General features: G+C 42.1%; 1 protein-coding gene across 1 annotated transcript in view; it reads right to left on the bottom strand.

Moving 5' to 3' along the window:
* Positions 1 to 205: 205 nt before the first annotated feature.
* LOC146760357 (cytosolic carboxypeptidase 4-like) overlaps positions 206 to 20,498 on the bottom strand; it is a 164,970-nt gene continuing 144,677 nt past the window's right edge. Inside the window, exon 7 of the mRNA XM_085551580.1 lies at positions 206 to 389. Coding sequence (XP_085407706.1) covers positions 386 to 389 — 4 coding nt within the window. The 3' untranslated portion in view covers positions 206 to 385. The remainder of the gene's footprint in view (positions 390 to 20,498) is intronic.

The raw sequence follows: 20,498 nt of genomic DNA, 5'->3' as shown, positions 1-20,498 counted from the left end.
TGGTGCTGCTGCCTGGTGCCTGGGACTGGCAGCCTGACTCTAAGTCCCCATCTAAGATGCTCAGCTTCACCTCACTGATGCTGACCTGCTCCTGCATGGTGGTGCTGCTGCTGGGACACTCGGGCTGTGCTTGGGATGGGCAGCACTGCAAAGGCGCTGGGTCACAATCCAGGCAGGTGACTGCTGTGTCTGGCAGGCTCAGGTCAGGAGCTTCAGCAGAGCCAGGAGATATGAGAGCATGAACGTGGATGAGCCCCTTGTGTCCATCACTGTTACCATGTGGAAGGCTGTCATCCGAATTGCAGCGATTCATGCTTAATAAGAACTCTCCATTGATGGAAAGACACTGCTTGGTTTGGATCTTTGGGGTTGACAAGGGCTCGAATCACCTAGGAAGGCATAGAAACACAAGGGTTAGTTTCAAACATTTGCAAGTTGAATCATGAAAGGTTGTTGATACTTGGTAATAGAGTGGCGGCAGGAAGAAGCAAGTAGGCTTGAAGCAGCATAGCCACTGTCTTGAAAGTGATCCTCATTCAGGTCCAGCTCGTGTGTTGTTTCACTGTAATCTGCTTCTTTGGGTCTACCTAGTGGGCAGCAACACTCGAGCTGTTACTGATATCATTGAAAAGAACTGGAGACAATTGTTCTATTCCTAAGAGCTTCAAGGTGCCTAGAAGCACAAATAGAAACCAGCAGTATTTCATCACTTCACCAAAAGGAAGGTCAGACACCTGAGCTGTGAAGAGCAGTTACAGAACCTATGCATAAGATCACACCAGACATACTTTGTTCTAACAACAGTTATGGCACATAGTCCATTTCCTTCAATATTCCCAAAATGAAATGATGTGGAGCATTACAGGGAAAGAAACACTGCACACAGACACTATGACCCTGATTAGACTCAAGCAGCAGACTTAAAACAAGTCAGAGTTTTTGATTCCAGGATATTTCAGGACCTATCGTGTGAAATTCAGTTACACAACAGTGCCTAGGTGCCTGCGTTTCAAGCAACTTTCAGATCACAGCCATGTAAAATAAAAACAAATTCAGTGCAGAAATAGCAAGCCTGTACCTTAATACTCATGAGATTATCCATTTTTTACTGCATTCTGACTAAGTTCTAAAACTTGCTCATCCCAGTTCACTTCAACAAGTTCCACCAGTTCAAGCAATGCAGTTCTGAGATCCGGTGTATGTTAGGCAGATAGAATTGAACAGTGCAGAAATAATCTCTGACAGCTTTAAGAGCTCTGTTCTGCCTACAAACTCTCAGTCCAAAACTATTCACAGTTTTAAGGAAATGAACACCTGAAGCAGTTGGATCATCTGCCATTTGCCGCATTCTGCTTCTTGGCATCATGATTAGCACAAAGGGTTTTCTGCTGTCCTGCAGAGATGGACAAAGTCCTGCTTACAAATGGACCAGGTTTCAGTGTACAGCATTGTTTGTACCAGACTAACAAGCCACGTCATTCAATTCATGTGCTCAGGTTGTTATGCACTCCGAAAGGAAACAGAACTAACTGTTGGATTCTGAAGGCAATCTGTGGGGTCCTACATTACCTCCTGATTCTGGAAGAGGAAATTCTAATAGCAAATGCAGAACTTTGATCTTTGTAGACATGAAAAGAGCTGGCATTTAGGAACATTCATTTCAGGGAAATCAAATGATGTGTCTATATTTTTACTACAGATAGTATAGGGAGCAGCCAGTTGAAGAACCAGATACAAAAAAATCCAGCCCATTGGCAGGAAAATACTTCTCCTTAAATTCTGTATGCTATCATGGTACAGAATTAGGCTACAGTGCCACATAGGCCAACCAAGCGTAGAACCAAATCCACAAAATACTGGTAGACAAAGCAGCAAAAACAGGGACAATATTCAGCAGACTGTGCTGTGGCCTTTCTACCCACAGCTCAGCATGTTCTGCCATCCGAAAAGCAAGGCCTCTTGTCAAGCTCAGCTATTTCCCTTCTCAGTGTATTCTAGCACCACTGATACCCACTGGTATCCTCCTGTAGAGTGCCATCATATTGTCATCATCCAAAGGGAAAACCCACACAGCAGAGCATACAGCACTACACCCATGCTCCAAATATCCGCCTGAAAAACAAAAAGACAAGCTTACAAACCTGAAGCACCTCAAATGGCTTCCTGACAGACTGGATTGTCTGTCCTTGCCAAAGCCCACATATAGCCCATGAAAAGCTGGCTCTTTCCCTCAGGAAATAAAACCTTATCGTCCCAGAGAAAGCATATAACCCTCATTCAATTGCCCTTTCACTCAGCTTAGAGCACTACTAAAACCAGCATCTTCACCTTAGCTCATCACACTGCTGCAGTTCCTTTTACAAGGATTTCACTGGCAAAAATGAAATCAAAGCAGTCACAAGGGATTTAGCACAGTTACGTGTTACTGGCTACGAGAGCTGTCAGCACAGTCACCTGTCAGGCTTTGCTGCTGTTCTCTTTATGTAGAGGCACAACAAGGTTCAGACACCTCACAGTGCAATTCTCACTTTGACTGTAAAGAAAAAGGAGGCTTGAAAAGCAGCATGTGGAAAACAAAGAAACAAGAATTAGAACAACAGTGGGGCCATGGCACTTGTAGGAATTGCTCCGCCTTTTACAGCAGAGCGATTCAAGAAGGATGAGGGCATCCCAAACCAGACCAGATTGGACAGATTAACAACTGCAAGTAGTGGGTTCCAAAATTCCAGACATGAAATCAAAGCTGGAAAAACTCTTCACATTTTCATCTCTCAATTTTTAGTACATTGTGCATTACAACGGAAACAATTCTTCACATACAACTTGGAAGCTAAAGACAAGTCTGACAAAACAGACTGCACAGAAATGATGGATAATTAACAGAGCAAATTGCTCTTTCAAACACTTAGTAATAGAAAGAGATCTCTGAAGTTGCTGTTCTGTAGAGCCCCAAAGCAGTCGCTTGAGGCAGTTCAGGATTAGCCTGAGACGAACCAGCCAGCTGTGTGAACTGAGACCAATTGCACTTCTTCTATTTTACTTTCATTCTATGTGACCTCACTAAGCAAATATTGTCTAAGACCATGAGTATCACATAAATGTGCAGATCTCAAGCTGCTCACTTATCTAGTACCCTTGGCATGATGCTTTATTTTCCTCAGCTATTCATCTAGATTGTGCCTGTTGATTGTGCAACAACAGCTTGTTGGTCTCGATTACCTGTAAGAGGCTCTAACTTTGGCCAGGAAAAATCATTTGAGGATAAGTAATTATCTGGGACTCAGTAAGGCAGTCTTCCCATGCTTTCATAACAGCCGAGATACACACACACACAAACTCATGGAACCCCACTGCTTTGCACAATCCTGTGCACACTCACATGTGTCATGCACTGATTTCCCAGCCAGTCCTCATGGGGTCTATTACTTAGGACAGGAGTGTAGGGGAGCAGCCAGAAGCTGTTTGCATTCCCTGCTGTCTGCTGGGCAGCTTTGCTGGAGATGCTTGGGTTGCTTTGTTTTTCCTTGGGAGGTGGGAAGGAGCTTTGGGTTGGAGGCACATCCCGTGCCAGAGCATCCCAATGGCACGTGTGTGGCACTGATCTGCAGCAGATGAAGGGGAGGAGGTCCCAGCACAGCTCTGCACCATGCTCTGCCACACTGGGCAGCTTGTTCCTGGCTCAGCAGCGCCATCAGACAAGGAGCAGGGAAGGAAATCAAGGATGGGGGGTACCATCAAACGCAGTTAGTGCATGCCTGTGCAAGACAAACAGACCCAGAGCTTGCGGGTTGTTCCTGCTTTTGTAGCATTTGTGTGCTGTAGCTGAGCAAAAGGTTCTGCTGCTTGAATCTTCTTCTGCAAGAGCCGCCTACCGGTAAATGTCTGCAGGGATGGAGGATGTGACAGAAAGCATTTGTCTCCATGACAGCGTAGTTACACTTGGTCTAGAGAGTGAGAGAGGCAGGCAGCACTGCCTGATGTTGGTCAGGGCGAGCTCCTCCTGCCGCATCACGATGATGGCAGGGCTGGAGATGATCTGCAGGGACAGCTCACAGGTGAGAGCCAGGAATGGACACTGCGGGAGGACAGAGGTGTTAGGGAGCAGCCACGGCAACAAAGAGCATCAAAAGGCCCTGAAAAGCATCACAGAGCCACAGCCAGGAAGCTTGGGGTTTTCATGAGCAGCATCCAGGATGCTAGAGACTATTTGCTGCCATACACAACGGCAGCAGAGCTCTCGCTGCAGGCATCCCAAAGTCAGGCAAAATGGGAACACACCCAGAGCTCGGCCGCACAAACCCCACAGCCAGAGTGTTGTAAGCTGAGCTGCCTTGATGTTTCTTGCACTCATCCCAATCTCTGCGAATGAAAACTCGGAATTCAGTCAAGGCGTTGACTGAGCACGAGCGTGCCTTTATTCAATAGGAGAAAGGAGGGGGTGTGAGGTCTGGAGGAAAGATGGGACTCATCCTCTCTTGTAATCATGAGAGCTGCTCAGAGACCGTGCTGTTGCCCGGAGCCTGGGACTCGTGTCCTGATTCTGTGCCCCCCTGCGAGATGCTCAGCTTCTCCTTGGTGATGCTGACCTGAGCCTGCATGGTGGTGCTGCTGTCGGGGCACTCGGGCTGTGCTTGGGCTGGGCTGCACTGCAGAGACATTGAGTCCAGGCTGGTGCCTGAGGTGTCTGGTGGGCTCAGGTCAGCAGCTTCAGTAGGGATGGGATGAATGAAGGCTTCAACCTGGAATTTATCTCCAATCTACTTTTAATACCTTCATTCGATCAAAATCTACTGTCAATACCTTCAAAGGAAAATGATGCTTTGGGAAACAGAACTTGCAGGCTGAGAGATAAAGCCAAGGTCTTTAGATAAAAATGAGAAAAGATTTTGCTTGTCATTTCGTAACTGTGATGAAATTCGTAATTTTTGTTTGAGCTACATTTTGATAGAATAATGTGGTCGTAATGTGCTTGACTACAAGCATGATTTCCACATAAAGCTGACTCTTAGCAGGAACTCTGTTTCCTTTAGAAGCAGTGAACCCTGGTAGCGAACAGCTTTTCTTACTTCTAAAGACCCTGTCAACCCAGCACAGGACATGCAGTTTGCTAGCATTAAAGAACAAGTTTGTATTTTCCTTGTAAGCAATGTCGGAAGAGAAAGACAACACACATTTCAGAACCATTTTGGCCCCAGTAAAAGTGATGCCACGGAAGAGCTCCATCAAAACTTATGCAAAAACATAAGTTCAAGTGGGCAAGGCCTTATGAAAATCTTCCACACAACTCAATGGAGATTGGGGTGGGTGGGTTTATGAATAAGAATCCTTAAGAATTTTCTTCTAAGAGACTTAAGAACTGTCAATATATATATATAAAGAATATAAACACTAATTCTGTTACTACAAATAAATATATCCAAAGGGTTAGGAGACCAACCCGATCATATCACAAGCTCTTTGATGACTGTAAACGCAGTCATCAATACGCAGAAAAAGATTTAAATAGATTAATATGAATGAGTACAAATGTACAGAAAGAACAACTAGGAATAAAGGTGGAGAAATGAAGGCACAAAGTGAGACGAGTCTGGCAAAAATATCACACAGAAAAGGATGCAATTCTTTCAATTTATTAGTAGCAAAAAGCTGCATAATAAGTCCTAGTTTGCTCCTCATCAGAGAAGCAAATCCTATTGATAAGGTTGTGAGGAGAGATTTTGCATCAGTTTTCATAAAAAGGTCAACTGTGATGAATTAAGGTTGTTAAGAACTAACAAAGAAGTAAAAAAAAAAAAAAAGGCCTAGAATACAAAAGTAATAGGGTAGAGAAGATACATAGCTTAGATCTCTCCGAATGAGCTGAATCTGCTATATTCCTACTGCATTTCTAAGGGACTGACTCAATCAATCTCAAAGCTGTTAACGATTATGTTTTTAGAACTTAGGAAAGCCTGGTGATGAACCAGATAACTGATACAATGTACAGACTTCTTTTGAAGAGAGGAAAAAAAAAAGGGGGGGAGATGATGAAAAATGATAGACCTGTCAGCTTAACTCCAGGTCCTCAGAAGAAAGAAACAGTTTAGAACAACTTAGAAGAGATAGGTATCATTCAACACACCTTTGTCAGGAACAAATTACTATTAATGATTCTAATTTACCCCTGTGAGAAGGTGTCAGAGCAACACAGAGTGGACGAGATGCCAAGAGAGTTTCCAAAACTTTACTAAATTCTCAGGCCAGATAAGCAGCGTGGTTTAGATGAGCTATAGAAGGATGAACATCTGTAGGTTGCTCCAAAAATAATGCCTCCTATTTATTTCCACGGACATCACAGTAGATACAAAGAGCACAATAACACTGCTTGATAGAGTAAATTCTCAGCTACTAAACACTATTTCTCAACTCAGATGCTAGCATTAGCTATGCATTTTCACCAGCAGTGAACAAGAGCCTGCAGGTCGCACTTAAAAAATCTGCATGGCCATCTGGAACACAGCTTGTCTTTCACATCACTGTCACCAGTGCTGAAATGTACCATTCACTGCCTCACTGTACTCACATCCACTGATTGGTCACTGTACATGTCCAGCAAACGTCAATGGATGCCATTTTTTCTGCACAGAGAAATTCAGTTCCATTCCTTTGCTTCATGTGCACTTCCATGACAGACGCTATTTTGCCTCTGCTGCCACTTATCACACAGCAACAAAACAGAAGGGGATCCTGGTGGGAAGGTTCAAACTCTACTGCCATACCACCAACATCTGCCTCTGACATCCTCAACCAACATAATAAAATAGGAGGCTTTACTTTCAGAGCAGCTCTTATAAAAATTGCTTAGAAAAAGTACTCTGAAAGTAGCTCTCAGTCTCGCTGTCAAAATGCATAGCTGTTCTAAATGATCTTCTGCAGGACCTGGTCACAGAATTGGTACAATCCAATATTTTTATTAAAGATTTAGATGAAATAGAAAGTATGTTAATTTGATTTGTGGATGAAACCAATGTAAGACAAGTTTGCATTGGAATTCAAAATCATTTTGACAAACTGGAAAAGCAGCCTGAAGTAAACAACTGCAATTCAATAGGGTCAACTACAAGCTACTACACTCAGGCAGGAATAATCAATGCTACAGACACATGAACGAGGAGCAATGACAAGGTAGCATTTCTACTGGAAAACGACAACATTCTGCACTGCTGAAGACTGCAAGCTGCATGTGAGCCAGCCACTCATGTACCAAAGTGCAGATACAATTCTGGCTGGGTATTAAAAAAAACCTGTACGCTGGCAGGACACACAAATTAATCTGTTCTCTCTGCACTGTTAATCTCTCTGTTAGAATTCTGTTTCCAGACTCAGGAAGCAATTCACAGGGAGACTTGGCACAACTGAAAAAGGTCCAGAGGACATCACTGAAAAGCAAATAAGCTTCTTCCTATGGCTAGTCTAGGTAAGACAAAGAATATATATGGCAAGGACTTCCTATGGCAAGATAGGACTTAAGACAGACAGACAGTTCTAAACATGAGAGTTGTATGAGCTGGAACAGATTACTTACAGAGTCTGGTAATCCCAATATTAGAGATCTCTACAGAAAACTTAGACTAACCTATCAGAAATGATGCAGCTAAGTTGAAGAAAAAAGATGGCTGGTGGAGGTCACCGCCAGCCATTAGCTTCATTAATTTTATGCAAACACAACTAATATGTAGGAACAATAATTCCAACATTAACTGGCAGAGAAAAGGCAAAGGAGTAACAGGACATTTAGAGGACACTTCTGCTAGAACAGCACAGGACAACTTTGATTGGGAATGAGATGTGTTGGTAAGATACCCAAGACTGGAAAATCAATCGCTATTGGACACAGCAGTATTTAAAACCAAATCACTGTAAGGTCAGAAAACAAAAAGATGAGAAAGTATAATCCTGTATCAATATGCACCAATGGAATCAGGCAGTATAAAATGAAAGCTTGAATAAAACTTGCCTATGGTACTGTTAAACCTAGGAGGATTACAGGTCACTCCTTGCAACCTCACTCCTCCTCACAGAAACTCCAGAGAAGATCAAAATGAACAGAATTAGAATGAGCTTTCATTGATGAGCCGTTAGGAACAAATAGATTACTGAAAGCTGTGTACATTTTATCAGCAGCAACCAGGTTTGGCAGGGCTGTTATCGCTGGGTCTTAGTTTATAGAGGTATAGATGAAGGGGAGAGGCCATCTGGGCAGAGCTGCCAAGTGAATCATAACAGATCAGGAGCACAGGGCTTCCCTTCAGAAGGCTGAGCTGGGAACATCGTATTGGGAATTCTTTCTCTTACCAATTTCATCTGATCTCTTCTCTCTAAATCCCTTTTCTATTCCAGGCTTTGTTTCTCTGGGGCCACTTATAACACTCCTTTGTTGTGACTGAAGGAAGGAAACAAAAGAAGCAGGAAAGCATTTTGCTGTATTAAAAGCACAAAGATGGAATGTTTTGTTGACTGAATGTGCACTCTGCATTCTTAACTGTTCTGATCCAAAGCACAGTAAAGTCTTCAGTTGCCTTGGGTCACATTCACAGTACAAGTCAATATTTCATCAGTCTGGTATGGATTACAGAGGACTGAATTATCTCAGCATAAATTCTGGATTGCATTTTATATAGTCCATGGACCTGATATCTCCTTTCACTTTCCTACCTGCATTTTAGCAAAGGCTGCAGGTAGGTGTCATTCAGTAGGGTTTCAATAGACACGTTTCCAGGTCTCATACTGATAGGAAGGTTAGACTCTACAATACAAAGAACAGATTACAGCCATAAACTATGCCTTCTCTTCCACCCTCATCTCCACTCCCCAGTATGATACCTTATTTAACTTATAATTGCAGTACGATTTTTCTTTTGGGGTTGGGATTCTTATCAACTCCACCATTAAGCAAGTGGAATAAACTATATCAGGGCAAACTACAGGCAGGTAAAAATAACGTCTGCAATCTCTTTTCTAGAAATGAATTAGCTCTGGTGCTATAAAATCTCTAACAAGTTGGATTAAAAGACAGACTCCTCTTACATCTTTATTCCCAACAGAAATAGCACTGCTACTGCTGGGAGATTTATTCATGTCACAACCAAAGCACTTCACATTCCCAAGAAGACCAAGTCCTTTGGCTTATACCTCTTGTGACATCCTCAATACATTACCCTTTCCATCCACAGACCAGGGTATATTAGAGATTAATACAGCTCAGCAACTCAAAACACACAGATTGTCAGTCTCAGTAATCAGCCTGAAGAATTTAGAGGACAGTTGTTATTTACTGAAAGTGATAAGAGACCCAGCAGAACACTTAACTCTAAATAAACAATGTGGAAACTTCACTACCCAGAAAGTCCTAAGTGGCAAATACACAGCTCAGATGTTCCTGAATATGGTTTGATTGCATCCATTCTGTGAGGCAGCAAAAGCAAAGGGAGGGAAAGCTTAAGTCAGAAGGCAGGGGGCCCTTCTCACATGGATCTGCTCTCGGTGTTTAGCACTGGTTTGTTAGTTCATTAAGAGTGTGTTAGAAATCAGTCTCTCCATGCTTCTCACCAGCTCCATCGTGCAACAGCGTGGCATTTATTACAATGCACTACTCAGTAATGGGGCCTTCTGGCATGTGAGCAGCAAGGGGTCATACAGAGCCTGAAGGGAGCTGGCAGGGGCTTTGTGCAGCACAGAAGTAACTGCAGAGACAGTTCTTTGCTTCTCTCATAAGTTTCCCTGTAGAGAAGTGTCCCATTAGAACAGTAAGAAGACGGCAACCAAACCCCATCTCCTTAGAAACATGCAATGATTTACCTATTCTACCCTACCACAATGAAGTGCTTTAGCACTTTACCTATCTTAAGCTTGTATTGGTTTCTGCTCACCCTAACGCTGGAAATAAACCCATTCTCCAACAAGCTGTTGCTGCTCACACAAGGACTTGTGATGGAGCTCTAAAAATAGCCAAGTGGCACAACAGAGAGAGCTCCTGCATTCACGCCAACACCAGGATCCAGAGCCCAGGGAGCTGAAAGGGCTGATAATAGCCTCCATCGCTGGGCACTAAGTGGTTAGGCTTTGCCAGCTGCTGAATTCCTGCCAGCCATATGTCTGATATCCTATAATAACCAGCCAGATGTTGGGCTAAGGTAAAGCCTGACAGAGTTCAGAAGGAAAACGGTGTGCCTGCCTCTCATGATCAGCCCTTGCTGATCTTTGAACTCGGCTGTTATCTTGAAGGAAAGCCTCTTCTGAACTTCGGCATGAATCTAATTAATGAGTTAATTCCCTGCTAATCTATTCTCCTCTTTGTGTCCGTTTCATGATTAATTTAGTTCCAGTGAATTTCCTTTACTGACTGCAGAGTAGAAACACACTTCCTACCCTATTAATCTCCACTTCTGACCCATCAGTAGGGGACTAAACAAGGGTAAATGGCTCCATGCTTTTATTTTCTGAGCCAAGTGATTTCTAGCAACGTAAGGTGGAAGGAAGTAGGGAAATTCTGCAGGCACATCATGCCACTACTGTAAGAAAAGGTGGAATAAAGGCTGTCGATTAATTGAAAATTCTGCCCAGTTACATCAACCACACATCTAACAGAGAGGAAAGAACAGCAAGGCTACACACTGCATAGGAATGTCATTCGGATGTAAAGGATCAGATAAATAGCCAAGCCCAAACACCAAGAAGATAAAATCTGTTGAGGGAAACATAGCAGGGATCTGGGTTTTGTTATTCCTGAAGTTCCAAGGCTCCCTCATATATTTCCAAAGATATTTTACTGGTGTGGAAGAGAAGATCTTAACTGGAGAATGCACAGACTTCTCTGTCTACCTCTGCCTCCAGCACTCTTGGGAAATAGAAGGAAATTTGGCCTGTTTACCTGTCTGCTGAGGTAACAGTTACTCTTTCAGCATCTAAGTCTTAGAATGAAGTCCTCTTTGCTGAAAAACGAACATAATCTGCTGTTTAAACTAATAAAAGAACAACAAACCAAAATCAACCTGCATTACTGTTAGCAGCGTACAGACATGACAGAAAGCAGCAGTAAGGCTGACATTTTCTTAGTTAAGCTAAACGACTAATAACTACCTGGAATAACACGGGGAGTGAGCACAAGGCTGCAGCTTTATACCTCTGGATCCCATTCAGGGCCAGGCTGTTTATTTCCTTTAATGCTTTACATCTGTTAGCATTAAACCACACTATCAGCTCTGATGGATTTACATGTATCTTGCTGTTGCATGCATCTCTTGAGAGGCTGAGGGATGGGAAAGGTTACCTTCCCGCAATTGCGTTCCTACCCCCATAGCTCTCATGCAGCCTTCAGGGAAGCATTAAAAAAAGAAAAAGAAAAGTAAAGAGAAGCAAAACCCAAAGAGCTTCCTTCTCCCATGAATTAAACAAAATGTTCTGAGGCTGTATAACATCCATAGGAGAAGAAACGCTGCCGGTGATCAGCATCGCAAACCTTCCTTCTGATGGCACAACGTGTCAAGGACATTTTTAATGAGGGATCAAGGACACTGCTTCTTGAGAGTCATCTTGTTTAAGCTGTGCTAACTGTGGCTTTCTTAGCATGCAAACCCAGCACCTCACAAGAGAGGCAGGAAAGCACCACAAGGCAAAGAAGTATCCTGCTTGCAAGGCTGTTCCTGTCATACCTGCAGGGGAAATAATCTCAGATGTTGCAGAGAGCATCTTTCTATTGATCCTTCCCCAACAGCCGTTAACTTAGAGCCACTCAGTAAGGAGATGGAAATGCCAGAAATGAGGAAAAATACACCAAAATAAGCAGAGACCTGTAGTGAGCCTATCCATTATCCACTTTCTGATAAACCCCAGTCCATATGACAGAAACTACACTTCTGAGAAGCCTAAGGAATCAGTGGATGCTGCATTACAGAAGAGTCTTTCAGATATCTGAAATATCTGGGAATAAACTCCTGATGGACCACGACCAAAAGAAGGACATGAGCTAGCAAAGAGAACAAAGATCAGAAGTTATGCAGGGATGCTGAGTACACTGCTCCCAGTTTCTCTCTATCTCCAGGTGCTGGGTCATGCATGACTAGATTTCCCAAGCAGTACCTGGTGTATGGCCAGCAGCAGCAGTATTAGAGGCTTAGCTTTCAGGCCTTGCTCTCCAGGGACTTCCTCCACTTGGAGCAGAGGCTTTGATCCTGAGTAGTACATTTGCACAAAAAGAACCTGGGTATGATTTTAAAGAGAGAGAGAGAGAAAAGTGAACACAAGCTTTGCTTCTGCATCTTATGTCTCCAATCTGCTCCTTGAAAATGGCAAAGACATCTCAGACATATTGTCAAAGGACCCAACTAATTTTTCAGCCTAATCCATTCTTTGTATCTCCATGAAAAAATAATATATATATATATGTATATACAGAAAATTCTTGAAATTAAGGCAGTTTTTCACTTCCATGAAAGCAGGGAGGGATCTTAGGTCCCAGCTTCTTATGGGGACCCTCTATCTTATTCACTGCTCCTGTGCTGCCCACAAGCTGCCAGCATGACATCCTCATCCACTCAACTCTCTCTTTTCCATTTCATCCTTTCTGGACTAATTAGGTGAGAACCGTCTTCAAGTCAGACATAATGCTGAAATCTAAAAGATCTAAATATAAAAAGTGACATCATTTCTTACGGGCATGCATTCCCACCTGAGAGACTCTGGTTTCCTTCACAACCCCTCTTTGTGGCCAGCAATCTTCCAAGATTATTACTTAAAGATAAAATGGTTTCTCCAACACATTCATCAAATCAGGTGATGATAAGGCTGATTAATCCAGGAACCTCCATCCTTCCTGAAAACAATAAACTGCAAGGCCTACAGACAACAGGATGGAAAATATTACAAAACTTATTTTAAGAAATGCTCTGCTTTCTCTATCGAAGCCATCCTGAATTCCTGTCTTCCTACATGTTAAAGGATAACACATAGAATCACAGAACAACCCAATTTGGAAGGGACCCATAGAGATTACTGAATCCATACTGGACCACCCAAAAATCAGATTGTATGTCTGAGTAGATAAATAAGGACGGTTCCAGAGAAGGTGATTAAAGTCATTAGAGCAATAGGAAGGCTAAAAAATATGAGTGTCTTTCGTGACCAGATGCACAAGAGAGACAATCATTGTTTACAAAATAACTGGCAATTTGGGCACTCCCAATTATTCTCTCTTACAGCAGAGGACAAAAATGCATTTGCAAAGGTGAAAGCGCAGCTGAAGAGAGGAAACATTTTCTGAGCAACACACAGCTGATCTATGAAACTCAACTGATAGACTCAAAAAGCATTAACCACTCGTACAGAAAATAAGAACATTGGAACATTTCATTAGAAAGGATTATTGTTATTATAATTACTTGCAAAGGCTATAATTTCTCACATTTCCAAGTATAAATAAATAACTGTCTGAAGATAGAAAGGCATTCCCCCATATGGTGGGAATAGTTTGTAATTGTCCACGATGGCAATTTCTTGCATCTCTCTGAAATCTCTAATGCTGGGCACTGTCAGGAAGGACTCCTGACTGGCTGAACATCGTACAATGGATCCTGTCTCATGATTCACATCTTCACAGATGAAAATACAGGTTGTGTGTTACAATGAAAAATAAGTATTAATGCGATGGAAAGCCTGACAAGACAAATCCAGGTAGCAATACCCAAATTCTTGGCTGCCCCCTGCAGTTCAAAGGAGATCAAACACTGTTTTGTTGTTTGATACTGGGAGTTTGCTTGCTATTTGAATACCTTGGACTTTTATCTTTTAATGAGATGCTGATGCTTTATGGAAGATACTGTAGAATGGCATCTTCAGAAACAATTCTGAAGTACACAGTATAATGTAAAAACTTGTTGAGCAGCCCAGACAGAACAAACAGATTACACAGGAATAGACAGAATAGACAGGAATAGATGCTTTCTATTCCTCCCTTTATTCCTTATTTCTAATGATACTGCCCTGATAGCTCTTCTTGAATTTAGTTTCTTCCATTGCTTACTCTCCCTCCAAGCTCCAATTCCTCTAACTCTTTTTTGAAAGAGGGATTTAAGGTAGTAACTAATTGTTAATGCTTAATAGGAAGCCATTATAGTTTAACAGGTAATAAGATACCATAAATAACACTGCTGGTAATGCACTTTTAAATGGTTAAGGATGTACTTGAAAGCGTAACCACACAAAGCCTGCTTCTGTTACTTTAAAAATGAAACTCATCCTTCCAGAAATTAGCTTCACATCCATCCGAAAAACACAAGTTTTACCAAGAAGAAATGGATGCAGGATTGAGAGACATATTCAGCAAGGGACTCCGACTGCATCAGGGGAGAAACATGGAAAGAACACGCTCTAATAGCTGGAAACAGCTGTTTTTTCTTCTATCCTCTTACAGTGTACAGACCCTGCTTCTCCTTCCTGCTCTGGTGGTGGCCAGTGCTTGGCATGTTGTCTTTGCTCAGCCTGAACTACTGTTATTTACAGACTGGCCGTGGCCAAAATGGCACAGGTCTTCATCTTGTGAGTGAACTCCCCCAGTATTCATGGGAATTGGATTTGAGATTTTAGGCTTTATTTTTGTGTGTGTGTGTTCTTCAGATGTTAAGTATTCACAGAACCATACTCAGGTTGAAAGGGACCTCAAGGATCATCAAGTTCCAACCCTCTGTGAAGATCCGTATGAAGTATTAACATCACATGATCTTATCATCACATCTTTGCAGGCCCAGCTCCAGCCAAATTCTCACAAATTCTTCCTGCTAATATCTCATTTAGCTTATACATCTTAATAAACCCCCACTGTTTCTGAGACGATATAATGAATCGCCACAGGCTACAGCAGCTGGCTTACATGTTTATGCCTCTATGCATATATGTCCATGTACATGTGTGTGCTGGGTCTAAAAACACCAACCTGCACGTATTTACCTCAGTCTCACACAATACTCCTGCCATGTCTGTCTCTCTAATATCTCATATGGCAGCAAGCAGCAGGGGCTGCGCATGAGTCACAGCCACAATACACTGCACAGCCAGAGCCTCTGACAGAATATACAATAGAGCTGAGATGTCAGTGGAGGTGGCTTTGGAGTACTTTAAAAATGCTGTTCAAGTGCCAACTTTCACCTCCAAATACGACACTTTGTTCGCCCACCCACTTTCGTTCCAAGTTAAATATTCCTTTTACTGCAACTCGACAGCTTTAATTATGAATTTATCTGTCTTTTTCTATCCCTATAACTGTTCAGTCTCTCATTTGTCTTGCTAAGATTTTTGATATGCTCCTAGATAGCAGCTGTATACTGTCACCACAGTACAAGTGGCCTGGTCAGACTCTCATTTGCAGGCTGGGCATCAGACCAAAACCTGCAATAAGCTGTTTGCCTCGAAAGCACAAATCTCATGTGTTCCCTCTGCAGAGAAAGAACAGAGAGATGGGGACACAGTGTGCTGATGAGCATCACTGTATCAGAACCACAATGCTTTCCTTTGCTCTTATTGCCTGAGAAACTTAAATACATATAAAATTCTGACCTGAGGAAAACGTGGATCCCACTGATGGTTTCACTGAGGATGCAGCTCCTTCTATCATATTTTGCCCACGACAGAAGACATCCATTTTAAACACTAATGTTTTAAACAGTAGCAGCACACGTAACCCTGCCGCCATCAATGCTGTGCAGGACTGATGTGTGGTAAAGCCTTCACCACCTAGCTCTGCAATAATGTTATATGGAGTGTCCTAACACTGCCTCTTAAACACCTGATCCATGGTCAACCCAAAATTGTCGCATCTGGCTGCATTCAAAATGACTGTAAGTCTAAACATATCAATCCTCTCATTATCCTTTGTGACTTCTAGGAAAGACTCTATCCCGTTCCAGTGTCAGCACTATCCTGGTCTATAAAGATCACCTCAGACGGAAGTGCATATCCCTCATAATCCAGTCTTTTGGGAGATATTTCATAACTTCATAAATTAATGTTGATTGCTTTAGAAGTAAATTTTTATCCCAGCATGTGAAGGGACCCAATGACTTCCACATTTCAAGTACGATTTTAAGGGAAAAGGACTGTACCACAGAAATACAGATGCTCCTAATCAATACGAAAATGTCTAATACCAGGCAGTAGCAATGTGCCTCACAGAAAGGGCAATGCAGAGCCCATTTGTTCTGCTGGATATATACAAGTTCATTATCGGTACTCCAGTCAGATCTGTACGTGTACAGTAATTTGAATAACCTTCGATATGATAGCATGCAGTCCTTCTGTGATTCCTTTTTCTGCCATTTGCTCTTTTCATCTCATCCCTTCCTACTGCTGTTTAAATTGCTATTATTAGCTATTAAATGATAAATGAATTACCTCTGAAGTAAGCATGAATAATTGTTCCCAGCCTGAGATAGGCTTGGACTGGTATTTGGTAACAGTCAACAAGATCTGTGTGGCTCCCAAGGTTATTTCATAATAATAATAAATATCAATAGGAAGAAAACAGGGACAGCTCCAGAAAGTGTTAATGAAAAGTTGCTGAATTACAGTGGCTCACCTGTGCACAGCTACATAAAAGCCTTCTGAATACCAAATACATTAATTATAGACTGCATTGCTCGGCTGAACCTCCACAGAATTCATTGGGCTTGTATTCTCACACTAACAAAGGAGAGACGCTGAAGAGTGCTGGATGAGAAGGATGAAGGGAGGGAGGGATGGAAGAAAGTTCATGTTCTTATTTACAAAACACAATTATCAATATATATGTACTGAGAGTAAAATCTGAATCCAGTAATAGATCTAAATCCAAAGTTGGAGGTGTTTCCTCTCATGAGCAGGCACATCAAGGTTTTACGTCAGACCCTGGACAGAAAGAAGATACTCCCCTTTTGCAGCATCTGTATGAAAGAGCACTGTAGAGTATATATGTATTTAAGCAATACCTCCTGGTAGTCATAAACTGATTCTGACTCCTTACAGTAATGTGAGTCTACCCCAGAACTCTGCAGCTGCTCTCATAGCTGACACACTCCTTTACTGTTAAAAGTTAGGCGGTGCCCTTGAAGAGTTATATGAAATACATTAGCAGCTCCTTTTGCTCCATGTTCTACACCACTAACATGACACAGTATGGCAAACACGAAACTTGGATTTACCTAATAAGCTATCACCATCACCATGCCCTTTTTGCTCAGGCATCCAAACACAGGAATATCACATTCATAGATGTTCACAAAGCAGTAGAAACTTCAAATTCCTCTAACAGCTACATAACCTGTGACCAAGCTAAAAAATGGAATCAATAAATAACCTCTCCTTCTGAAAGCTGCCCCAAGATATTTAATGTCTACAGATGATCAAGGTTAAAAATGTTCCAAATCTTTACTTAAAGAAAAGTGAACGTTCAATCAAACAGAAATCTGAATCAAAACTACCAGATGATTCCTGCTGATGTTTTCCAGGGAATTAGATTCACAAAATGATGAAAGAGCCCTTTCATCTCCATGCATGTGTCAGAGGACTCCCCAGAGTCCAACCGTACAGACTGCCCCAGTGGATCAGGTACTCAGCCTGTTGGAACCATGAGGAGATGGGGCATTTGGGAGGGTGAAGCACTGTCTTGCACTCAAACACTTCAGCCAAAATTAGTTCCAGTTCATATAATTTAAACGAACAAACAAAAAACTGTAACAACAAATGAAACCCACATTCACCTGTAAGCAGAGGAAGACACAAACCAGGAAGCAAGGGAGCCATTTGCCATCACTGCACAGAACTATCATGTCGTAATTCTGCTGTTTAAATATGTGTTAAAGATGCATGAATTGAAACCAACACGCCTCGTTCCTTCTTTGTTCTTTTGCTCTTTGAACTTCCCACCTTTGGGTCTGCTTCACTCTATTTTGATCTGAATGGCATTTTGGCCACATAGCTTAAAAGATGAGCAGAATTGCTTGCACAGCCATAATCAGGCGAGGATGCATTACAGAGAAGAGATGGGAAATCCAACAGTTCAATACTATCTAGGATTGTGATGGTGCATCAATGAAGTATAGGAGAAGAGCAAGCACAGTTCCAAATGATCTACAAATCCTTCTTGTATATTATTGGATTTGCCATCCACTCACTGACCATTTTAACTGCTCACTGTATGGAAGATGAATAGATTGCACCTGGACAAAGGGCCATGGTAGTGATTAAACATTCTGCTTCTGATTAATATCACAGTAAGGTATATTTACCATCTGGGGAGGAGAGAAATTTATCTCTGTTCAAGAAACATAAGAAATGATAAAGAAACACAAGAGATGAATAATATCTGAGTCAGCAGAAAACACTTAATGACTTTGCAAGGGTCTGCCTCAGTATGTAAGAAACACCTCCCAAACAAAGGGCTACAACTGCTGCAGTGTTTGCAAAACACTCAAAGGCACAAATGCAAAAAGAGAATGAACAGAAGTGCCATCCGTTCAAAACATGAGGAAAAAGGGGAAAACACCCTTAACAAGGTAATGCTTTCTGAAACCTGCTCTTAGTGAGCAGTCACTTCTCATCCTCTTTGTGGTCATGAAAAATGTGAAGTTACCTGGGCAGCACTGACTTAAAACCCAATTGTTTCATAGCAAATGAGGCATGAAACTTATTATCAAAAAACATGATGTCTGAAGTACATGCTGTCATTTTGTTTTCCCAGAAGACAGCTTCCGAATGCCTGAACTGACTGCAAGACATGGCTGGAAATACAAGAATTAGTGGCTCTTCTTGAGCAAAAGCAGAGTTGTGAGGCCAACATCTACAGCACTGTATCTTTGTGAGATAAGAGAGTAAAATGCCTCTACAATCAACTGATACATTACCTTGTTTTTCAGAAGATGGCTGCAAAATGCAGTTAACCCTCCACATATTTGACATTTGACTTGGCAGAATGGTCCTTAAAACTGGCCTGCTGGTAGAGGAATAGCCTTTTGATGCAGAAAAACACCTATAAAAAGTTTCTGAAAAGAAAAACCCACAAACTACTAAGTTCTTTAGTAGGTCTTGTGCAATATGAGGGTGACGGCACCTAAACAAGTGTGAGAGTTAAGGAGAAATGCCCCAGGGGCACAGGATGCTAACTAAAAGCTGGCTGATACCTTGAACAATTTAACCACTAGACAGGCAGTTATGAGAATTGTATTAGGATGATCAAGAGTTTGTTCCATCCCCAGATGCATCTATGCTTCTGAAGTTTGCAGGATGTTCTCTGGATGATATTCTTTTTGGAAACATTTAAAGAATCACTTGTTTTTGTCTTCAACTAATAATCATGGGAAGCAATATATTAGGTACCAACAACCTTTGGAGTACTGGTTCCAGGACTCTGCTAGCACATCATTTACATACCATTTAAACAGAGCTAAAACAAAAGTCCCCTTACTAGACTTTCCCCAGTTTTAGAAAGGTACAGCATTGAGTAGAGCATTGAGTAGGAAGTAAATAGGAGGTTTTTGTGGAGAGAGAATATCTGAGTAAGGAACTTGCAGTGTACTGTAGAGATTTCAGAGTTAAACTATTTCCACACAGTCAAGCACTTTCAGGTAATCCAGAATCCTATGATCTCACTGCATCTCATGGCAATAATCTCAGTAGTTACCTGTTGGTCTTTAAGACAGCTGCCCTTAGAGAACCAGAGATGAAGAGTTGTTATGTGAATTTCATGTTCTCCAAGGATTTCCAGGTTCTGGGGGAAATACTCTACTGTTCTATTAGTAATGTAGCCCCAGAGACAAAAATTCAACTCCCTTTTTGCTTATTTTCAGATATAGCTACTTTGTTACCCTGCCTCTGCTGGGAACTTACTACACAGTTAATGCTCCTGAATGACTTCATATACTGTATGTGCTAGACTGAGGTCAAGAAGGAATTCTTGCCTGTGTTCCAAAATACATTTTGTTAGGACCACTAAAGGTTTAGTGATGTATTAGGCGGCACGAACTCACGGGATGTAACGCGATAGGCCTCCCCGTGCTCGGTAATGTATATGTATGAGGCTGAAATTGGAGCCCTATATAAGGGTCTCACACGGTTCATTAAACGCCATTTTACAGCTCACCATATTGGTGTGATCAGCGTGTAACTTGGTCATGGGGCCGTCAGATGCACATTCTCAATGATGGACGTAGTTCTTTAGGTTACCTTACACAAGGCAACAATTGGTGCCCCGTGTGAGGCCGTCCTGAGAGTGAGTGTGCGACGGCTAACCGCGAGACGGACGCGAATCCTACGGTTAGATCCCGTGGAAGCGCCGGAGGGGCGATATATTGACTGCAGCTACTGATTATCCTGCGGTAAGACCGTGGAAGACCGTGGGACTTTGGGCCCGGGTATATATACAAAGGGTGCGAGGACGTACGGTGTCGAGCACCAGAAAAAACATGGATTCCGTCACAAAGGTACTATTACGGGTTTGT

The sequence above is a fragment of the Coturnix japonica genome, chromosome 6, assembly GCF_054131305.1.
Source record: "Coturnix japonica strain WE chromosome 6, WE-NBRP24, whole genome shotgun sequence".
Lineage (NCBI taxonomy): Eukaryota > Metazoa > Chordata > Aves > Galliformes > Phasianidae > Coturnix > Coturnix japonica.
This window is presented reverse-complemented; position numbering and strand designations above follow the sequence as displayed.